We start from the raw sequence: 18,873 nt of genomic DNA, 5'->3' as shown, positions 1-18,873 counted from the left end.
ACTGAAGATGGACATTGGTTGCAATAAAGCTGATCTCAGTAAAGATAAGCCCTTAGATTTTCTTTTACAGTAGAATGAATGCTTAATGTCTTCAGTTTATCCCACAGTCATCAAATTTTAAATCTTTGACTAAACAAGAACAAAGCAGTTGTGATTATCAATTCTCACATCCTTAGCAAAAGACCAGTGAAATGTTTTGGGATTCTGTTGCATAATCATAACATTAGATTTGATTACATTTATTTTCATCTTTTTTCTTCTTTGCTGATTAATTTATGACTTTATTAAAGGGTTTTTTTTTTCAGAAGTTCACATGGGAGCCTGTGACGATTCCAGATTCTAGTGTGAAACATTGGGAGTGGCAAAAACACAACAGTGAACACTGACACTGAGCTACTGTACAAACCAACTGCAAGATCATGAAATACAGTAAAATGCAAATGCATGGGAATGTATGTGTTCATCAGATGTCTGTTATTTTTATACTCAAAATAAAGGATTATTTTTCCTCAAATAAAGCAGATGTAACTAACTACATTTGCCCTTTTATGTGGAGCATTACAAACAATTGGATCCATAAAATATTCCTATGAGTTATTATTCCTGTACTACTTTATTACCCATAAAGCTTGGGGCTGACTGATACACTTGCATAATCAAAATGATTGTTACTAATAAGTAACAAGAAATTTCAGTACAGAGATGCTAATGATATGTTTGAGGCACAGACTTCATGGGTTATTTAGACAGTGTTGCAATTACATACTTTGCCCACCAGATGGAAACAACAACAAGTGCATGAACTGATCACCATTCTTTAGTAGCCAGATTTAATGAATCCAAAATGTTTAATCATACTTTCCCTTAAAAATCAAGTATCGTTCATTCAAATTAACCAGGCTTGAGTAGCTTTGGTATTTGGGGGGTTAAAAAGTTCAACCGTCCTAGACAACACACGCGACACAGACCAATGTCCTCATCTTGTGGTAATTTGGGATAACTACACCCCAGGTTGACAATCAGATCTGCAGGTGTTGCTCCCATGTAGGATCATTTTCAATAGTTTTTGTCCTCCCAACACCTTCCCATGGCCACACTGTCCTCCACAAGTTTAAATAACCAACCAGACAAGGTATCATGGGTAGCCTGCTTGATGCAACAGGACACATATATGACACAGAGACGGTGGGAGAGATAATAATAAATTACTCTTCAATTTATTTGATTTGGGGCCAAAAGCTTCTCCGTGGCGACCTTGTTAAGCCCAATGTGAACAAACGGAATAAAACAATGTTTTAATTATCGCTCTCGATCCCAGTACCACCACACCTCTTTAATGGTGATTGAATTGTGTAGCAGCGGCGCCCCCTGCCGGTTCTGATGTAGAACGGATATGACGTGTGTTCCGTCGACGTGGACGTTCCTACAGGAAGTGAGTTTTCACTTCGGCTACGTGGAAGTAGCTGAGAGCATTTTTTTGCCCTCATCCGTCAGCTTCATTCCGGAATAATGATTAAAAAGTTTGATAAGAAGGACGAGGAGTCTGGTAAGACTGGAAAGTTGTTATTTTACAACTTGAAATAGTGACAGCGCTTGAAAAATGAAAATCGTGGCTGGACTGACAAGACGTTGATCGCTTTGGAAGCTAACGCCTGTGCTAGCTAGCGCTTGTTAGCTAACCAGTTGAAGTTAACGCTAGGCTGTCGGAATAAATGAACCTGTCTTTTAACCATGACTTGCAGGCTAATTTGTATATGCATATATCTGGTATTTTGGACAGTTATAAACCGAGGTGCTGTTGCAATCAAACTATTGGCAATTAATTGTGTACATCGGTCCGTTAATGTTAAGCTTTTCTCTAGCCGTACTAGCATTTCAAGCTAGGCGGTATCAGCTGGATGTTGTGATGTCTGCTGTTTCTTTAGCAGTTACTAGACATCTCTGCTCTGACATTAAACTCAACCTGTGTTTAGACTGATGACACTTCATGTAGTGATGCTTAAGGTTTTATTTTATTTGCCTATTTATACATTTGGATGAATTCGGTGTGTAGCTTAAGCCACCGTCCCCTCTGCGTCCTTTACGTGTGTTGTGTTTTAGTAAAATGCATCAAAGGTTAATTGCACAGGCATCTGACTCCACTGTTTTGACATTTAGGAAGTGGGTCGAACCCTTTCCAACACCTGGAGAAGAGTGCTGTGTTGCAGGAGGTAAAGTCTGTACCTGGTTTTGTTTAACACATGTTCTGCACATATGTGAGACATAAACTAGACATAGAAACAGTATCCTAACTGGAATGAAATCAGCTGATTCTTCTTGTTCACAGGCACGTATTTTCAACGAGACTCCTATCAACCCGAGGAGATGCCTCCACATTCTCACCAAGATTATATACCTCCTCAACCAGGTAAAAAAAAAAAAAAAAGTTGTTTGACTATAAACGTAAAGTAGCTCTTTAATGTGTTGAGTTGGTGTCTGTCCACACATCTATGCATCACAACCCTCTCACTTTCATGTTTCTGCTTATTTAGGGAGAGCATTTCGGGACCACAGAGGCTACCGAGGCTTTCTTTGCAATGACCAGGCTCTTTCAGTCCAATGATGTGATTATCAACAATTTATTTTAGATTCCATTTTACCGGTGTTAAAATACAAATATACTAAATGCGTACTCTTTCTCACTTAGCAAACCCTGAGGAGGATGTGCTACCTTACCATCAAAGAGATGGCCAACATCTCTGAGGATGTCATCATTGTCACCAGCAGGTTTGTACCATGACATGACCATCACTTTAACTATTATCTATTTGGGTATAATGCTGTCTCCCCCAGGACATGTATTTTCTTGGTTTTGTGGAAGGACCCATGAAACATTTTGCCTACAGTTTGTTTACATCTGTTGTGTTAGCACAACTCTACCATCCAGTAACAGATAGTCTTCGTAAATTTGTTCACTTTTCTTTTACAGTGTCTTAGTTATTTTTTTGTGTGATATTTTTCAGCCTGACCAAGGACATGACTGGGAAGGAAGATGTTTACAGAGGACCTGCTATCAGAGCCCTCTGCAGGATTACAGATGTGAGTAGTGCTTCAACAATCTCCTCTCTCCCGTTTTCTTCCTTCACTTTGCCATGACATACAAAAAACCCCCTGTATATTCACCAGTTGTGCAAGTTTAACACTTTTTTTTTAATCAAGAAAAGAAGCACCTTTTCTTACATTTTCCCTGTCTTCCCCACAGACCACCATGCTGCAGGCCATTGAGAGGTACATGAAGCAGGCTATTGTTGACAAGGTGCCCAGTGTGTCCAGTTCTGCCCTGGTGTCTTCATTGGTAAGACATAGCTCAGTATATTTGACTTAAAAATAGAAAAATATGCTTTTTAAATTGATTCTGGTTTCCAGGTTTTATTCTGATGGTATTATTGTGTTTCCATGTGATTAATATTAAGTTGTGTCATTGTGTACCAGTGTGTCATTGCTTTTGTTGTTTTTTGTTTGTGTGTGTACAGCACATGGTGAAGATGAGCTACGATGTGGTGAAACGCTGGGTGAATGAAGCCCAGGAAGCTGCTTCCAGTGACAATATCATGGTCCAGGTAGGACAAAGTTTCATGAAGATTCAGGAATTCATATGATTTAAAAACATTTATTTCATGTGTAGAGGGGTGGTGTCAGTTGGATATTTATATCACACTAAGTATTCATAAATTGTCAGTTGGTTCAGATGAAACAAATACAGACAGTTCACTGTCACTGTCATTGTGTGTTCTGTCCTTTAGTACCACGCCCTGGGCCTGTTGTACCACCTCAGGAAGAACGACCGTCTTGCTGTCACCAAGATGCTCAACAAGTTCACCAAGTCTGGGCTCAAGTCTCCTTTTGCCTACTGCATGCTCATCCGGATCGCCAGCAAACTGCTGGACGAGACTGAGGGAGGGTGAGTAATTTGACACACTGGTAGAGAGACACAGGGACATCTGGGTAGTTGTTATTTGTTGTCATCTACAGGATCTCTGAGTGAGACAGACTAAATGCAAACTGCAGGGTTGATGGGATATTGTGAGGTTGTTAACAGCATTGTATTTCATCTTCCTGTTTACAGGCACGACAGCCCCCTGTTTGACTTCATCGAGAGCTGCCTGAGGAACAAGAATGAGATGGTGGTGTATGAGGCTGCTTCTGCCATTGTCCATATGCCCAACTGTACTGCCAGAGAGCTGGCCCCTGCTGTGTCAGGTCAGTAGTTGACTCACAGCTCTTTCACTCTCTTTTCTCCATTTATTTTGCTCCGTGTTTTGGTATTGTTGATTCGGAGCGGACTTCTTTTATCCTGTGATTCATTTGGGAATCAGCAGGAGTGCTGTGCTGACAGAATTCAGTGATGTATGAGTGATATTGTGAAATGAGCTGTTCCTCTCATATTTCATGCCAGTTAATCTAATTGTAAATGTGTGTGTGTCCACCTGCAGTGCTGCAGCTCTTCTGCAGTTCTCCTAAAGCTGCTTTGAGATACGCTGCAGTCAGGACCCTCAACAAGGTACAGCTTCACTTTCTTATTCTTCAAAGTAAAGTAAAAGATGTGTAGTAATACTTCAAGAACTATACCTACATTTCCTATGTGCCCACCAGGTGGCGATGAAGCATCCTTCAGCCGTCACTGCATGTAATTTGGACCTGGAGAACCTGATTACCGACTCGAACCGTAGCATCGCCACCCTGGCCATCACCACTCTGCTCAAGACCGGCAGTGAGAGCAGCGTGGACCGACTCATGAAGCAGATATCCTCGTTTGTTTCTGAGATCTCGGACGAGTTCAAGGTCAGACACATTTATTTTGGTCTTGCTTTGTCCTGTATTTGATAACAAAGTGCAACCAAATCCGTACACATATGGTGTTAGGGAGCTACATTGAATAGAATGATCCGACTCTATCCAATATGTTACCTGCTGAAATGTCCTCAATTGGGATTTTAAAACCCTGTGAGCTGTAATCTGTAATTGAGTCCAGCCTCTGACAGAGAAGGGGGGAGAAAAACATTAAAAATGTATCTTGCTTTATTATGAAAAGTTATCAAATGCACTGTGAAGGTTAAGTTAAAAGTAGGAGTGGTTTTGTCCTGTGCCTGAATGTTATACTGTCATTGTAATACAAGATTTGTTGAAAGTAAGAATGTGTCAGGATAAGGTGCTTTGTTTGTTTGTTTTTTTTATCTCTCAGGATTTCAGCTTCTGTGGCCACAAAAGATTAAATTTTAAAATGAATTTCATTGCTTTGTCCCCATTTTTAAATCTCGTTGTCTGTCGTCCTAAATCTGTCCCTGACGCTTGTTTACTTCAGGTGGTGGTGGTGCAGGCGATCAGCGCCCTGTGTCAGAAGTATCCGAGGAAGCACAGCGTCATGATGAACTTCTTGTCCAACATGCTCAGAGATGATGTGAGTTGATCATTTATACACAACTGTCCTTCACACTTTGGTCTTTGCCTTGCCCTCATATCTGTAATGATATCATTAATGCAGCATACAGGTATGTGGATGGACACTACTTCTCTCCATGAGTAGGACTTGGTCTGTTTGTCCACAGATTGTGTGTGGGTGATGTTTGTATATGGCCCATTATCAGTGTTCTGATTACTGTTACTTAAGTTACATTGCAGTTGTGTTTCACTTCTAACCTGAGTGCAGGACTCGCAGTGACCATCCCTCCTCTCCCTGCAGGGCGGTTTTGAGTACAAGCGTGCCATCGTGGATTGCATCATCAGCATCATTGAGGAGAACCCAGAGAGCAAAGAGACGGGCTTGGCCCACCTGTGCGAGTTCATTGAGGACTGCGAACACACAGTGTTGGCCACCAAGATCCTGCACCTCCTGGGCAAAGAGGGCCCACGCACTCCACAGCCCTCCAAATACATTCGCTTCATCTTCAACCGAGTGGTGCTGGAGAGCGAGGCTGTTCGCGCAGGTGAGACAGATTGGGGAAAGTGTGCATCTCAGAATTTCATGTGTTTTATCCTAACTTTGATGGGTCTTATGTCATCACTCTTCTTACTTAAGCTGCACATTAGATAGTTACATCACCACCAGTTTACTAATGAGAATTCACACCATTTTTTTTCTCTATGAGGTTTTTGTAAACAGATGAAAAATGTATTTGTCTCTCCTTCCATCTTCAGCTGCCGTCAGCGCTTTGGCTAAATTTGGAGCTCAGAATGATGATCTGCTGCCAAGTGTCCTGGTTCTTATGCAGAGGTATTAATTTACTTTCATTAGTGGTTTTTGTTGTCATGTGTGATTGCATTTCCTGTGCTTTTCTTGAGAAAAAAACACACTAGCTAAACTATGTGTTATGACCATAAAGGACTTGAGAAATTCTGACTTTTCTCATTTATTAGACATCATTCATTTCTCTAAAATTAGTGAACATATTTACTATAAGACTCTGTTGTCAATAGATATAAATAGAGACTACATGCCTGAGGTGAAACATATGACCTATACTGTACACTGGAGAATTTGTGATGTTGTGTACCTTTAACATCTGTCCATTCTTGCAGGTGTATGATGGACAGTGATGATGAGGTGCGTGACAGAGCTACTTTCTACATGAACGTGCTACAGCAGAAGCAGAAGGCTCTGAATGCTGCCTACATCTTCAATGGTAACACACACACACACACACTCTTCCATTCTTTGTGTTTTAACAGTCAGGAATTTTGGTTGGAAAAATTAAGATTAGCTAAGATCACCTTGCTCGGGCTCCTGCCAGGCAGCTCGTTGGGCAAAAAAAACTCAACAGCGAGACTGAAAATGTTGAGTGTTAATGTCTTTTCTTCTGTGTGTTGCTCTCAGGTCTGTCTGTTTCCATCCCTGGCCTGGAAAAGTCCCTCCACCAGTACACTTTGGAGCCCTCAGAGAAACCTTTCGACATGAAGACCGTCCCTCTGGCCACCACTCCCATCACAGAACAGAAGACAGGTACAACCACAGAGCTGTTAACTAATCTGTGCAGGGTTTCTCCTGCTTTTTAATACTCAACTGAGAAACTATTATGGTCAGGAATCAAACAGTTCAGAGCTGTTAAAAGTTGTTTTTTTTCCCTCACAGAAATTGCTCCTGTTGCTACCAGCAAACTACCAGAAAAGTTGGCCCCATCACGCCAGGACATTTATCAGGGTACGATTTCAAACACTGTCCTTTGTGTTGACATTTGCCTTTGATGAGATATAACGAATAAAATGCCCACTTTGCCTTTGTTTTGATGTGTCTCTGCTTTTCGTCCCCCTGACAGAGCAACTGGCATCCATCCCAGAGTTCCAGGGTCTCGGCCCGCTCTTCAAGTCTTCTGAGCCGGTGCAGCTGACGGAGGCTGAGACAGAATATGTGGTGCGCTGCATCAAACACACTTTCGCCAGGCACATGGTGTTCCAGTTCGACTGCACAAACACTTTGAATGACCAGCTCTTGCAAAAGGTACCAGAAGTTTTACTGCTTCACTTTTATTAATTTTTTTTCTGGAGGTTGGGTTAGATATACTTTACTTCACTTTTATTTTTTGTACTGATGTGTCAAGGTTTCAGATATTGCAGTAGTTTAAGTAAAACACAGCTGTGAATGTAATGTGTGTTTCTTTGTGTTAGGTCATGGTGCAGATGGAGCCATCTGAGGCCTACGAGGTGATACACTACATCCCTGCCCCCAGCCTCCCCTACAGTCAGCCCGGTTCCAGCTACACTCTGGTCCGTCTGCCTGATGACGACCCCACTGCCGGTAGGAACACTGGTATATCATGGGGTGTCCTGTTATAGAAAAAGCAGGATTTACTTTGCTGTTCAAAGACAAAGTGACTTTGTCAGACCTGAACCATAATAATTAAGGTTTAAAGAGAAAAATGTTTGTTTCTGAATGAGCTAAGTGAGGAAGAGATCACTGAAGAAAAAGTTGATGTGTCCCATCTGTCCGCAGTGTCTTGCACGTTCAGCTGCACCATGAAGTACCTTGTAAGAGACTGTGACCCCAACACAGGAGAGCCCGACGATGATGGTTATGACGATGAATACGTGGTAAGTGATCACAGCACATCCACAAACTATTAAAACAAGAATATGCCCTTTGTGTCTTCATCTGTGAAAATGATCTTCTTTTGTTTTCGTCCTCTTTGTTTCACCCTCGTCTCGTCCTTCGATCTTCTCTTTGGTTTCTTTAGCTGGAGGACCTGGAGGTGACAGTCGCAGACCACATCCAGAAGGTTTTGAAACCGAACTTTGGAGCAGCGTGGGAAGAAGTGGGAGATGAGTTTGAGAAGGAAGAGACCTTTGCCCTCGCGTCTGTACGGACTCTAGACGGTACGCAGAAATCATTACTGCACTTCAAAATTAAGTGAAAGTACAGAGGTTTTTTTCTTTAAATAGATGCAAGCTTTCTTTTTGAGTTGTTTTGAATTTTAAGCATTCAGTTTTTGTTCACACGCTGGACTTATACACAGTATGCCAAGGAATGCAGTTTATGCATAAACTGACATTCAGTGTTTTGTGACTAATGGTTTTCGTGTACAGAGGCGGTGGGTAACATCATCAGCTTCCTGGGAATGCAGCCATGCGAGCGCTCAGACAAAGTTCCCGAAAACAAGAACTCTCATGTCCTCTTCCTCGCTGGTGGGTGTTAGATTGCAGGATGGTGGTCATTCTTTGGTCTTAAGACTTTTATGTTCCAGATGTTACAGATTACTGTCTTAGAAATGCAATCACTTTAAATTGTTTTTTTTGTAATTTTTGCACACTAAAGTTACCTGTGAAAACACAGTACTGTTACATACCTACTTTGTCCAGACTTATAATATATATAAAAAAAAACGTAATTGCATGTAATTGACATGCAAGCTAAATTAAGGTTCTGACAGGTGTGATTTGATTGGCCAGCAGTTGTTTAATTCCCTCCCTCTCCTCTCAGGTGTGTTTCGTGGCGGTCACGACGTGCTGGTTCGCGCCCGCCTGGCGCTGGCTGACGGCGTCACCATGCAGGTGACGGTTCGCAGCGGAGAAGAGACGGTCGTTGACGTCATCCTGGCTTCTGTGGGCTGATGTTTTCAGGGTGCAGTTCTTGTGCCAACACAACCGCAAGTCCTTTCATCTCTGCACGACAAACTGTCTGAAATGTCTTTTACCACAGCTCTAAAATTAAATGTATAATAGTATTGTAATTATTATGCTGACACCATCCAACCTGAAAGACGTGTTTTATTACTTCTAGGACATAATCTGAAATGTGTCTGCTGTTTTCTCTATATTCTGCTGGTCCTCATCCTTTGCAGTAAGAATTTTCTTCTGTCAAATCTACAATAAAGTCTTGGCTGTCAAAATACACCTTTTTTTTTTTTTTTTTTTTTACAAAACTAGTTTTATTTGAAGAAAAGTTGACATTCATTGTTGACATCAAGAGAAATGTAGAAAATCATATAAAAGTCATTCAGAATGCAGATGATCGCAGGACTCAACAGAAAATGGAGGGAACAAAACGGTGTCCCACAAATAAGTTCAAATGTCACACAACTTAAAAGAATCATGCTTCATAATTTAACACTCACCATCAGATTAGTTGCATTAAGGATGTTTTTTTTAGCTCGTTATAGTTCTATGGCAGTAGTTGACATCACAGGGATTGATGCTGGTAAATTAACCCATCAGTGGTGTTTAAATCTCAGATTAATGCAGCATTTCTCCTGGTTACAATCATCAGGGAAGGTCTTTCCACCACACATGATCATTATTTATCACTTTGGTACTCTCAGCTTGAATAGGTTTCAGTTTCATTCCTGAACATGGGTGTTGCATTTCCCTTCAGAAAGAGTGAATAAAATTGAAATATGCATTGAGGAAGCCAGTGGGATCTTCCAGCTGAGGGTAGTGACTGATGTGTTCATCCAAAATGGTGACTGTTGACCTCCGGACCAGCTGCCTACAGGCACAGGATACACAAGATCGTTAACAACAATACACAAAGTTTTAGAAGTATGCTTTTGTTCCTATGATGATGGTTTAAAGTGCTGATCTGGACACTTACATCCCTGGTTTGAATCCAACTAGGGCCTTATCATGTTTATTTTCTGCCTATCTCTCTATTAAATTGCTGTAAAGTATTAGACAAAAACAAAGTTTCATGACTTACATGACATTCAAGTGCTACAATTTTTCTGTGGTGGATAAAAACTAGTTTACTAGAATTAATTTTTAGACATTTAAACAGTACTGCATTACATTTTGAAAAATTTTTTTTTCACCTCAAAATGTCATAAAAAACGTCATAGTATAGTAAGGCGTCAAAATCGGCCAAAAAAAGTCAATTTTTTTTTTGACCTCAAAATGTCATAAAAAACGTCATAGTATAGTAAGGCGTCAAAATCGGCCAAAAAAAGACTGATTTTTTTTTCACCTCAAAATGTCACAAAAAAACGTCATAGTATAGTAAGGCGTCAAAATCGGCCAAAAAAAGTCAAACATTTTTTTCACCTCAAAATGTCATAAAAAACGTCATAGTATAGTAAGGCGTCAAAATCGGCCAAAAAAAGTCAACATTTTTTTTGACCTCAAAATGTCATAGTATAGTATGGCGTTTTTTTCGGGCAAAAAAAGTCAACATTTTTTTTTACCTCAAAATGTCATAAAAAACGTCATAGTATAGTAAGGCGTCAAAATTGGACAAAAAAAGTCAAAAATTTTTTTGACCTCAAAATGTCATAAAAAAACGTCATAGTATAGTATGCCGTTTTTTTCGGCCAAAAAAAGTCAAAAAATTTTTTTGACCTCAAAATGTCATAAAAAAACGTCATAGTATAGTATGCTGTTTTTTTCGGACAAAAAAAAGTCAACATTTTTTTTTACCTCAAAATGTCATAAAAAACGTCATAGTATAGTAAGGCGTCAAAATCGGCCAAAAAAAGACCGATTTTTTTTTCACCTCAAAATGTCACAAAAAACGTCATAGTATAGTAAGGCGTCAAAATCGGCCAAAAAAAGTCAAAAAATTTTTTCACCTCAAAATGTCATAAAAAACGTCATAGTATAGTAAGGCGTCAAAATCGGCCAAAAAAAGTCAACATTTTTTTGACCTCAAAATGTCATAAAAAATGTCATAGTATAGTAAGGCATCAAAATCGGCCAAAAAAAGTCAAAAAAATTTTTTTGACCTCAAAATGTCATAAAAAACGTCATAGTATAGTAAGGCATCAGAATCGGCCAAAAAAAGTCAAAATTTTTTTTCACCTCAAAATGTCATAAAAAACGTCACAGTACAGTATGCCGTTTTTTTCGGCCAAAAAAAGTCAAAAATTTTTTTGACCTCAAAATGTCATAAAAAACGTCATAGTATAGTATGGCGTTTTTTTCGGCCAAAAAAAGTCAAAAATTTTTTTGACCTCAAAATGTCAGAAAAAACGTCATAGTATAGTAAGGTGTCAAAATTGGACAAAAAAAGTCAAAATTTTTTTTGACCTCAAAATGTCATAAAAAACGTCATAGTATATAGTATGGCGTTTTTTTCGGACAAAAAAAGTCAATTTTTTTTTTCACCTCAAAATGTCATAAAAAACGTCATAGTATGGCGTTTTTTTCGGGCAAAAAAAGTCACAATTTTTTTTTACCTCAAAATGTCAGAAAAAACGTCATAGTATAGTATGGCGTTTTTTTCGGACAAAAAAAGTCAAATTTTTTTTTCACCTCAAAATGTCATAAAAAAGGTCATAGTATAGTAAGGCGTCAAAATTGGCCAAAAAAAGTCAAATTTTTTTTCACCTCAAAATGTCATAAAAAACGTCATAGTATAGTATGCCGTTTTTTTCGGACAAAAAAAGTCAAAATTTTTTTTGACCTCAAAATGTCATAAAAAACGTCATAGTATAGTAAGGCGTCAAAATTGGACAAAAAAAGTCAAAAATTTTTTTGACCTCAAAATGTCAGAAAAAACGTCATAGTATAGTATGGCGTTTTTTTTCGGTCAAAAAAAGTCAAAATTTTTTTTGACCTCAAAATGTCATAAAAAACGTCATAGTATAGTATGCCGTTTTTTTCGGACAAAAAAAGTCAAATTTTTTTTTGACCTCAAAATGTCATAAAAAACGTCATAGTATAGTATGCCGTTTTTTTCGGACAAAAAAAGTCAAATTTTTTTTTCACCTCAAAATGTCATAAAAATGTCATAGTATAGTATGGCGTTTTTTTCGGTCAAAAAAAGTCAAAATTTTTTTTGACCTCAAAATGTCATAAAAAACGTCATAGTATAGTATGCCGTTTTTTTCGGACAAAAAAAGTCAAATTTTTTTTTCACCTCAAAATGTCATAAAAAACGTCATAGTATAGTATGCCGCTTTTTTCGGACAAAAAAAGTCAAATTTTTTTTTTACCTCAAAATGTCATAAAAAACGTCATAGTATAGTATGCCGTTTTTTTCGGACAAAAAAAGTCAAAAAAATTTTTTCACCTCAAAATGTCATAAAAAACGTCATAGTATAGTATAGTATGCCGTTTTTTTCGGACAAAAAAAGTCAAAATTTTTTTTGACCTCAAAATGTCATAAAAACGTCATAGTATAGTAAGGCGTCAAAATTGGACAAAAAAAGTCAAAATTTTTTTCACCTCAAAATGTCATAAAAAACGTCATAGTATAGTAAGGCGTTTTTTTCGGACAAAAAAAGTCAAATTTTTTTTTCACCTCAAAATGTCATAAAAAGCGTCATAGTATAGTAAGGCGTCAAAATTGGCCAAAAAAAGTCAAATTTTTTTTTCACCTCAAAATGTCATAAAAAACGTCATAGTATAGTATGCCGTTTTTTTCGGACAAAAAAAGTCAAAATTTTTTTTGACCTCAAAATGTCATAAAAAACGTCATAGTATAGTAAGGCGTCAAAATTGGACAAAAAAAGTCAAAATTTTTTTTGACCTCAAAATGTCATAAAAAACGTCATAGTATAGTATGGCGTTTTTTTCGGCCAAAAAAAGTCAAAATTTTTTTTGACCTCGAAATGTCATAAAAAACGTCATAGTATAGTATGCCGTTTTTTTCGGACAAAAAAGTCAAAAATTTTTTTGACCTCAAAATGTCATAAAAACGTCATAGTATAGTAAGGCGTCAAAATTGGACAAAAAAAGTCAAATTTTTTTTCACCTCAAAATGTCATAAAAAACGTCATAGTATAGTAAGGTGTTTTTTTCGGTCAAAAAAAGTCAAAAATTTTTTTGACCTCAAAATGTCATAAAAAACGTCATAGTATAGTAAGGTGTCAAAATTGGACAAAAAAAGTCAAAAAATTTTTTGACCTCAAAATGTCAGAAAAAACGTCATAGTATAGTATGGCGTTTTTTTCGGACAAAAAAAGTCAAATTTTTTTTTCACCTCAAAATGTCAAAAAAAGTCATAGTATAGTATGGCGTTTTTTTCGGCCAAAAAAAGTCAAAATTTTTTTTGACCTCAAAATGTCATAAAAAACGTCATAGTATAGTATGCCGTTTTTTTCGGACAAAAAAAGTCAAATTTTTTTTTGACCTCAGAATGTCATAAAAAACGTCATAGTATAGTATGCCGTTTTTTTCGGACAAAAAAAGTCAAAATTTTTTTTGACCTCAAAATGTCATAAAAACGTCATAGTATAGTATGCCGTTTTTTTCGGACAAAAAAAGTCAAAAAATTTTTTTCACCTCAAAATGTCATAAAAAACGTCATAGTATAGTATGCCGTTTTTTTCGGACAAAAAAAGTCAAAATTTTTTTTGACCTCAAAATGTCATAAAAACGTCATAGTATAGTAAGGCGTCAAAATTGGACAAAAAAAGTCAAATTTCTTTTTCACCTCAAAATGTCATAAAAAACGTCATAGTATAGTATAGTATGCCGTTTTTTTCGGACAAAAAAAGTCAAAATTTTTTTTGACCTCAAAATGTCATAAAAACGTCATAGTATAGTAAGGCGTCAAAATTGGACAAAAAAAGTCAAAATTTTTTTCACCTCAAAATGTCATAAAAAACGTCATAGTATAGTAAGGCGTTTTTTTCGGACAAAAAAAGTCAAATTTTTTTTTCACCTCAAAATGTCATAAAAAGCGTCATAGTATAGTAAGGCGTCAAAATTGGCCAAAAAAAGTCAAATTTTTTTTTCACCTCAAAATGTCATAAAAAACGTCATAGTATAGTATGCCGTTTTTTTCGGACAAAAAAAGTCAAAATTTTTTTTGACCTCAAAATGTCATAAAAAACGTCATAGTATAGTAAGGCGTCAAAATTGGACAAAAAAAGTCAAAATTTTTTTTGACTTCAAAATGTCATAAAAAACGTCATAGTATAGTATGGCGTTTTTTTTCGGCCAAAAAAAGTCAAAATTTTTTTTGACCTCGAAATGTCATAAAAAACGTCATAGTATAGTATGGCGTTTTTTTCGGACAAAAAAAGTCAAATTTTTTTTTCACCTCAAAATGTCATAAAAAATGTCATAGTATAGTATGGCGTTTTTTTCGGACAAAAAAAGTCAAAATTTTTTTTGACCTCAAAATGTCATAAAAACGTCATAGTATAGTAAGGCGTCAAAATTGGACAAAAAAAGTCAAATTTCTTTTTCACCTCAAAATGTCATAAAAAACGTCATAGTATAGTAAGGCGTCAAAATTGGACAAAAAAAGTCAAATTTTTTTTTCACCTCAAAATGTCATAAAAAACGTCATAGTATAGTATGGCGTTTTTTTCGGCCAAAAAAAGTCAAAAATTTTTTTGACCTCAAAATGTCAGAAAAAACGTCATAGTATAGTAAGGTGTCAAAATTGGACAAAAAAAGTCAAAAAAATTTTTGACCTCAAAATGTCAGAAAAAACGTCATAGTATAGTATGGCGTTTTTTTCGGACAAAAAAAGTCAAATTTTTTTTTCACCTCAAAATGTCATAAAAAACGTCATAGTATAGTATGGCGTTTTTTTTGGACAAAAAAAGTCAAAATTTTTTTTGACCTCAAAATGTCAGAAAAAACGTCATAGTATAGTATGCCGTTTTTTTCGGCCAAAAAAAGTCAAAAATTTTTTTGACCTCAAAATGTCATAAAAACGTCATAGTATAGTAAGGTGTCAAAATTGGACAAAAAAAGTCAAAATTTTTTTTGACCTCAAAATGTCATAAAAAACGTCATAGTATAGTATGCCGTTTTTTTCGGACAAAAAAAGTCAAATTTTTTTTTGACCTCAAAATGTCATTAAAAACGTCATAGTATAGTATGCCGTTTTTTTCGGACAAAAAAAGTCAAATTTTTTTTTGACCTCAAAATGTCATAAAAAACGTCATAGTATAGTATGGCGTTTTTTTCGGACAAAAAAAGTCAAAAATTTTTTTGACCTCAAAATGTCATAAAAAACGTCATAGTATAGTAAGGTGTCAAAATTGGACAAAAAAAGTCAAAAAATTTTTTGACCTCAAAATGTCATAAAAAACGTCATAGTATAGTATGGCGTTTTTTTCGGACAAAAAAAGTCAAATTTTTTTTTGACCTCAAAATGTCTTAAAAAACGTCATAGTATAGTATGCCGTTTTTTTCGGACAAAAAAAGTCAAATTTTGTTTTGACCTCAAAATGTCAAAAAACGTCATAGTATAGTATGGCGTTTTTTTCGGCCAAAAAAAGTCAAAATTTTTTTTGACCTCAAAATGTCATAAAAAACGTCATAGTATAGTATGGTGTTTTTTTCAGACAAAAAAAGTCAAATTTTTTTTTCACCTCAAAATGTCATAAAAAACGTCATAGTATAGTATGGCGTTTTTTTCGGCCAAAAAGAGTCAAATAATTTTTTGACCTCAAAATGTCATAAAAAACGTCATAGTATAGTATGGCGTTTTTTTTCGGACAAAAAAAGTCAAATTTTTTTTTGACCTCAAAATGTCATAAAAAACGTCATAGTATAGTATGGCGTTTTTTTCGGCCAAAAAGAGTCAAAAAATTTTTTGACCTCAAAATGTCATAAAAAAACGTCATAGTATAGTATGCCGTTTTTTTTCGGCCAAAAAAAGTCAAAAAATTTTTTCACCTCAAAATGTCATAAAAAACGTCATAGTATAGTATGGCGTTTTTTTCGGACAAAAAAAGTCAAAATTTTTTTTCACCTCAAAATGTCATAAAAAACGTCATAGTATAGTATGCCGTTTTTTTCGGACAAAAAAAGTCAAATTTTTTTTGACCTCAAAATGTCATAAAAAACGTCATAGTATAGTATGCCGTTTTTTTCGGACAAAAAAAGTCAGAAATTTTTTTGACCTCAAAATGTCATAAAAAACGTCATAGTATAGTAAGGTGTCAAAATTGGACAAAAAAAGTCAAAAAATTTTTTGACCTCAAAATGTCAGAAAAAACGTCATAGTATAGTATGGCGTTTTTTTCGGACAAAAAAAGTCAAATTTTTTTTTGACCTCAAAATGTCATAAAAAACGTCATAGTATAGTATGGCGTTTTTTTCGGCCAAAAAAAGTCAAAAATTTTTTTGACCTCAAAATGTCAAAAAACGTCATAGTATAGTATGGCGTTTTTTTTCGGCCAAAAAAAGTCAAAATTTTTTTTCACCTCAAAATGTCATAAAAAACGTCATAGTATAGTATGGCGTTTTTTTTGGACAAAAAAAGTCAAAATTTTTTTTGACCTCGAAATGTCATAAAAAACGTCATAGTATAGTATGCCGTTTTTTTCGGCCAAAAAAAGTCAAAAATTTTTTTGACCTCAAAATGTCATAAAAACGTCATAGTATAGTAAGGCGTCAAAATTGGACAAAAAAAGTCAAAATTTTTTTGACCTCAAAATGTCATAAAAAACGTCATAGTATAGTAAGGCGTTTTTTTCGGACAAAAAAAGTCAAAAATTTTTTTCACCTCAAAATGTCATAAAAAACGTCATAGTATAGTATGGCGTTTTTTTCGGGCAAAAAAAGTCACAATTTTTTTTTACCTCAAAATGTCAGAAAAAACGTCATAGTATAGTATGCCGTTTTTTTCGGACAAAAAAAGTCAAAATTTTTGTTGACCTCAAAATGTCATAAAAACGTCATGGTATAGTAAGGTGTCAAAATTGGACAAAAAAAGTCAAAAATTTTTTTGACCTCAAAATGTCATAAAAAACGTCATAGTATAGTATGGCGTTTTTTTCGGACAAAAAAAGTCAAATTTTTTTTCACCTCAAAATGTCATAAAAAACGTCATAGTATAGTATGGCGTTTTTTTCGGTCAAAAAAAGTCAAAATTTTTTTTGACCTCAAAATGTCATAAAAAACGTCATAGTATAGTATGCCGTTTTTTTCGGACAAAAAAAGTCAAATTTTTTTTTGACCTCAAAATGTCATAAAAAACGTCATAGTATAGTAAGGCGTCAAAATTGGACAAAAAAAGTCAAAATTTTTTTCACCTCAAAATGTCATAAAAAACGTCATAGTATAGTAAGGCGTTTTTTTCGGACAAAAAAAGTCAAATTTTTTTTTCACCTCAAAATGTCATAAAAAACGTCATAGTATAGTAAGGCGTCAAAATTGGCCAAAAAAAGTCAAATTTTTTTTTCACCTCAAAATGTCATAAAAAACGTCATAGTATAGTAAGGCGTCAAAATTGGACAAAAAAAGTCAAATTTTTTTTTCACCTCAAAATGTCATAAAAAACATCATAGTATAGTATGCCGTTTTTTTCGGACAAAAAAAGTCAAAAATTTTTTTGACCTCAAAATGTCATAAAAAACGTCATAGTATAGTAAGGCGTCAAAATTGGACAAAAAAAGTCAAAATTTTTTTTGACCTCAAAATGTCATAAAAACGTCATAGTATAGTAAGGCGTCAAAATTGGACAAAAAAAGTCAAAATTTTTTTCACCTCAAAATGTCATAAAAAATGTCATAGTATAGTAAGGTGTTTTTTTCGGACAAAAAAAGTCAAAAATTTTTTTCACCTCAAAATGTCATAAAAAACGTCATAGTATAGTAAGGCGTCAAAATTGGACAAAAAAAGTCAAATTTTTTTTTCACCTCAAAATGTCATAAAAAACATCATAGTATAGTATGCCATTTTTTTCGGACAAAAAAAGTCAAAAATTTTTTTGACCTCAAAATGTCATAAAAAACGTCATAGTATAGTAAGGCGTCAAAATTGGACAAAAAAAGTCAAAAATTTTTTTGACCTCAAAATGTCAGAAAAAACGTCATAGTATAGTATGCCGTTTTTTTCAGACAAAAAAAGTCAAATTTTTTTTTCACCTCAAAATGTCATAAAAAACGTCATAGTATAGTATGGCGTTTTTTTGGACAAAAAAAGTCAAATTTTTTTTGACCTCAAAATGTCAGAAAAAACGTCATAGTATAGTATGCCGTTTTTTTCGGACAAAAAAAGTCAAATTTTTTTTTGACCTCAAAATGTCAGAAAAAACGTCATAGTATAGTATGGCGTTTTTTTCGGCCAAAAAAAGTCAAAATTTTTTTTGACCTCAAAATGTCATAAAAAACGTCATAGTATAGTATGGTGTTTTTTTCGGCCAAAAAGAGTCAAATAATTTTTTGACCTCAAAATGTCATAAAAAACGTCATAGTATAGTATGCCGTTTTTTTCGGACAAAAAAAGTCAAAAAATTTTTTGACCTCAAAATGTCAAAAAACGTCATAGTATAGTATGGCGTTTTTTTCGGACAAAAAAAGCCAAAAATTTTTTTTACCTCAAAATGTCATAAAAAACGTCATAGTATAGTATGGCGTTTTTTTCGGACAAAAAAAGTCAAATTTTTTTTTGACCTCAAAATGTCATAAAAAACGTCATAGTATAGTATGGCGTTTTTTTCGGACAAAAAAAGTCAAAATTTTTTTTTGACCTCAAAATGTCATAAAAAACGTCATAGTATAG

At 35.2% G+C, this 18,873-nt stretch overlaps 2 protein-coding genes across 2 annotated transcripts in view; one reads left to right on the top strand and one right to left on the bottom strand.

Moving 5' to 3' along the window:
- Positions 1 to 1,427: 1,427 nt before the first annotated feature.
- copg2 (COPI coat complex subunit gamma 2) lies at positions 1,428 to 9,350 on the top strand. The gene is made up of 24 exons (XM_041030336.1): positions 1,428 to 1,546; positions 2,158 to 2,210; positions 2,327 to 2,407; positions 2,532 to 2,603; positions 2,687 to 2,766; positions 3,003 to 3,078; positions 3,242 to 3,334; positions 3,513 to 3,599; positions 3,783 to 3,940; positions 4,106 to 4,239; positions 4,473 to 4,540; positions 4,633 to 4,821; positions 5,342 to 5,437; positions 5,720 to 5,963; positions 6,175 to 6,250; positions 6,556 to 6,659; positions 6,851 to 6,976; positions 7,106 to 7,174; positions 7,290 to 7,471; positions 7,639 to 7,768; positions 7,964 to 8,061; positions 8,205 to 8,343; positions 8,554 to 8,652; positions 8,948 to 9,350. The coding sequence occupies exons 1-24, from the start codon at positions 1,510 to 1,512 to the stop codon at positions 9,076 to 9,078; spliced, it is 2,622 nt and encodes an 873-aa protein (XP_040886270.1). The 5' UTR covers positions 1,428 to 1,509; the 3' UTR covers positions 9,079 to 9,350.
- mest overlaps positions 9,344 to 18,873 on the bottom strand; it is a 48,589-nt gene continuing 39,059 nt past the window's right edge. Inside the window, exon 12 of the mRNA XM_041030337.1 lies at positions 9,344 to 9,952. Within this exon, the coding sequence (XP_040886271.1) occupies positions 9,835 to 9,952 (118 nt within the window). The 3' untranslated portion in view covers positions 9,344 to 9,834. The remainder of the gene's footprint in view (positions 9,953 to 18,873) is intronic.

The sequence above is a fragment of the Toxotes jaculatrix genome, chromosome 22 (assembly GCF_017976425.1).
Source record: "Toxotes jaculatrix isolate fToxJac2 chromosome 22, fToxJac2.pri, whole genome shotgun sequence".
NCBI lineage: Eukaryota > Metazoa > Chordata > Actinopteri > Toxotidae > Toxotes > Toxotes jaculatrix.
Note: the sequence above shows the minus strand (reverse complement) of the source record. Positions and strands in the feature narration are given on the sequence as shown.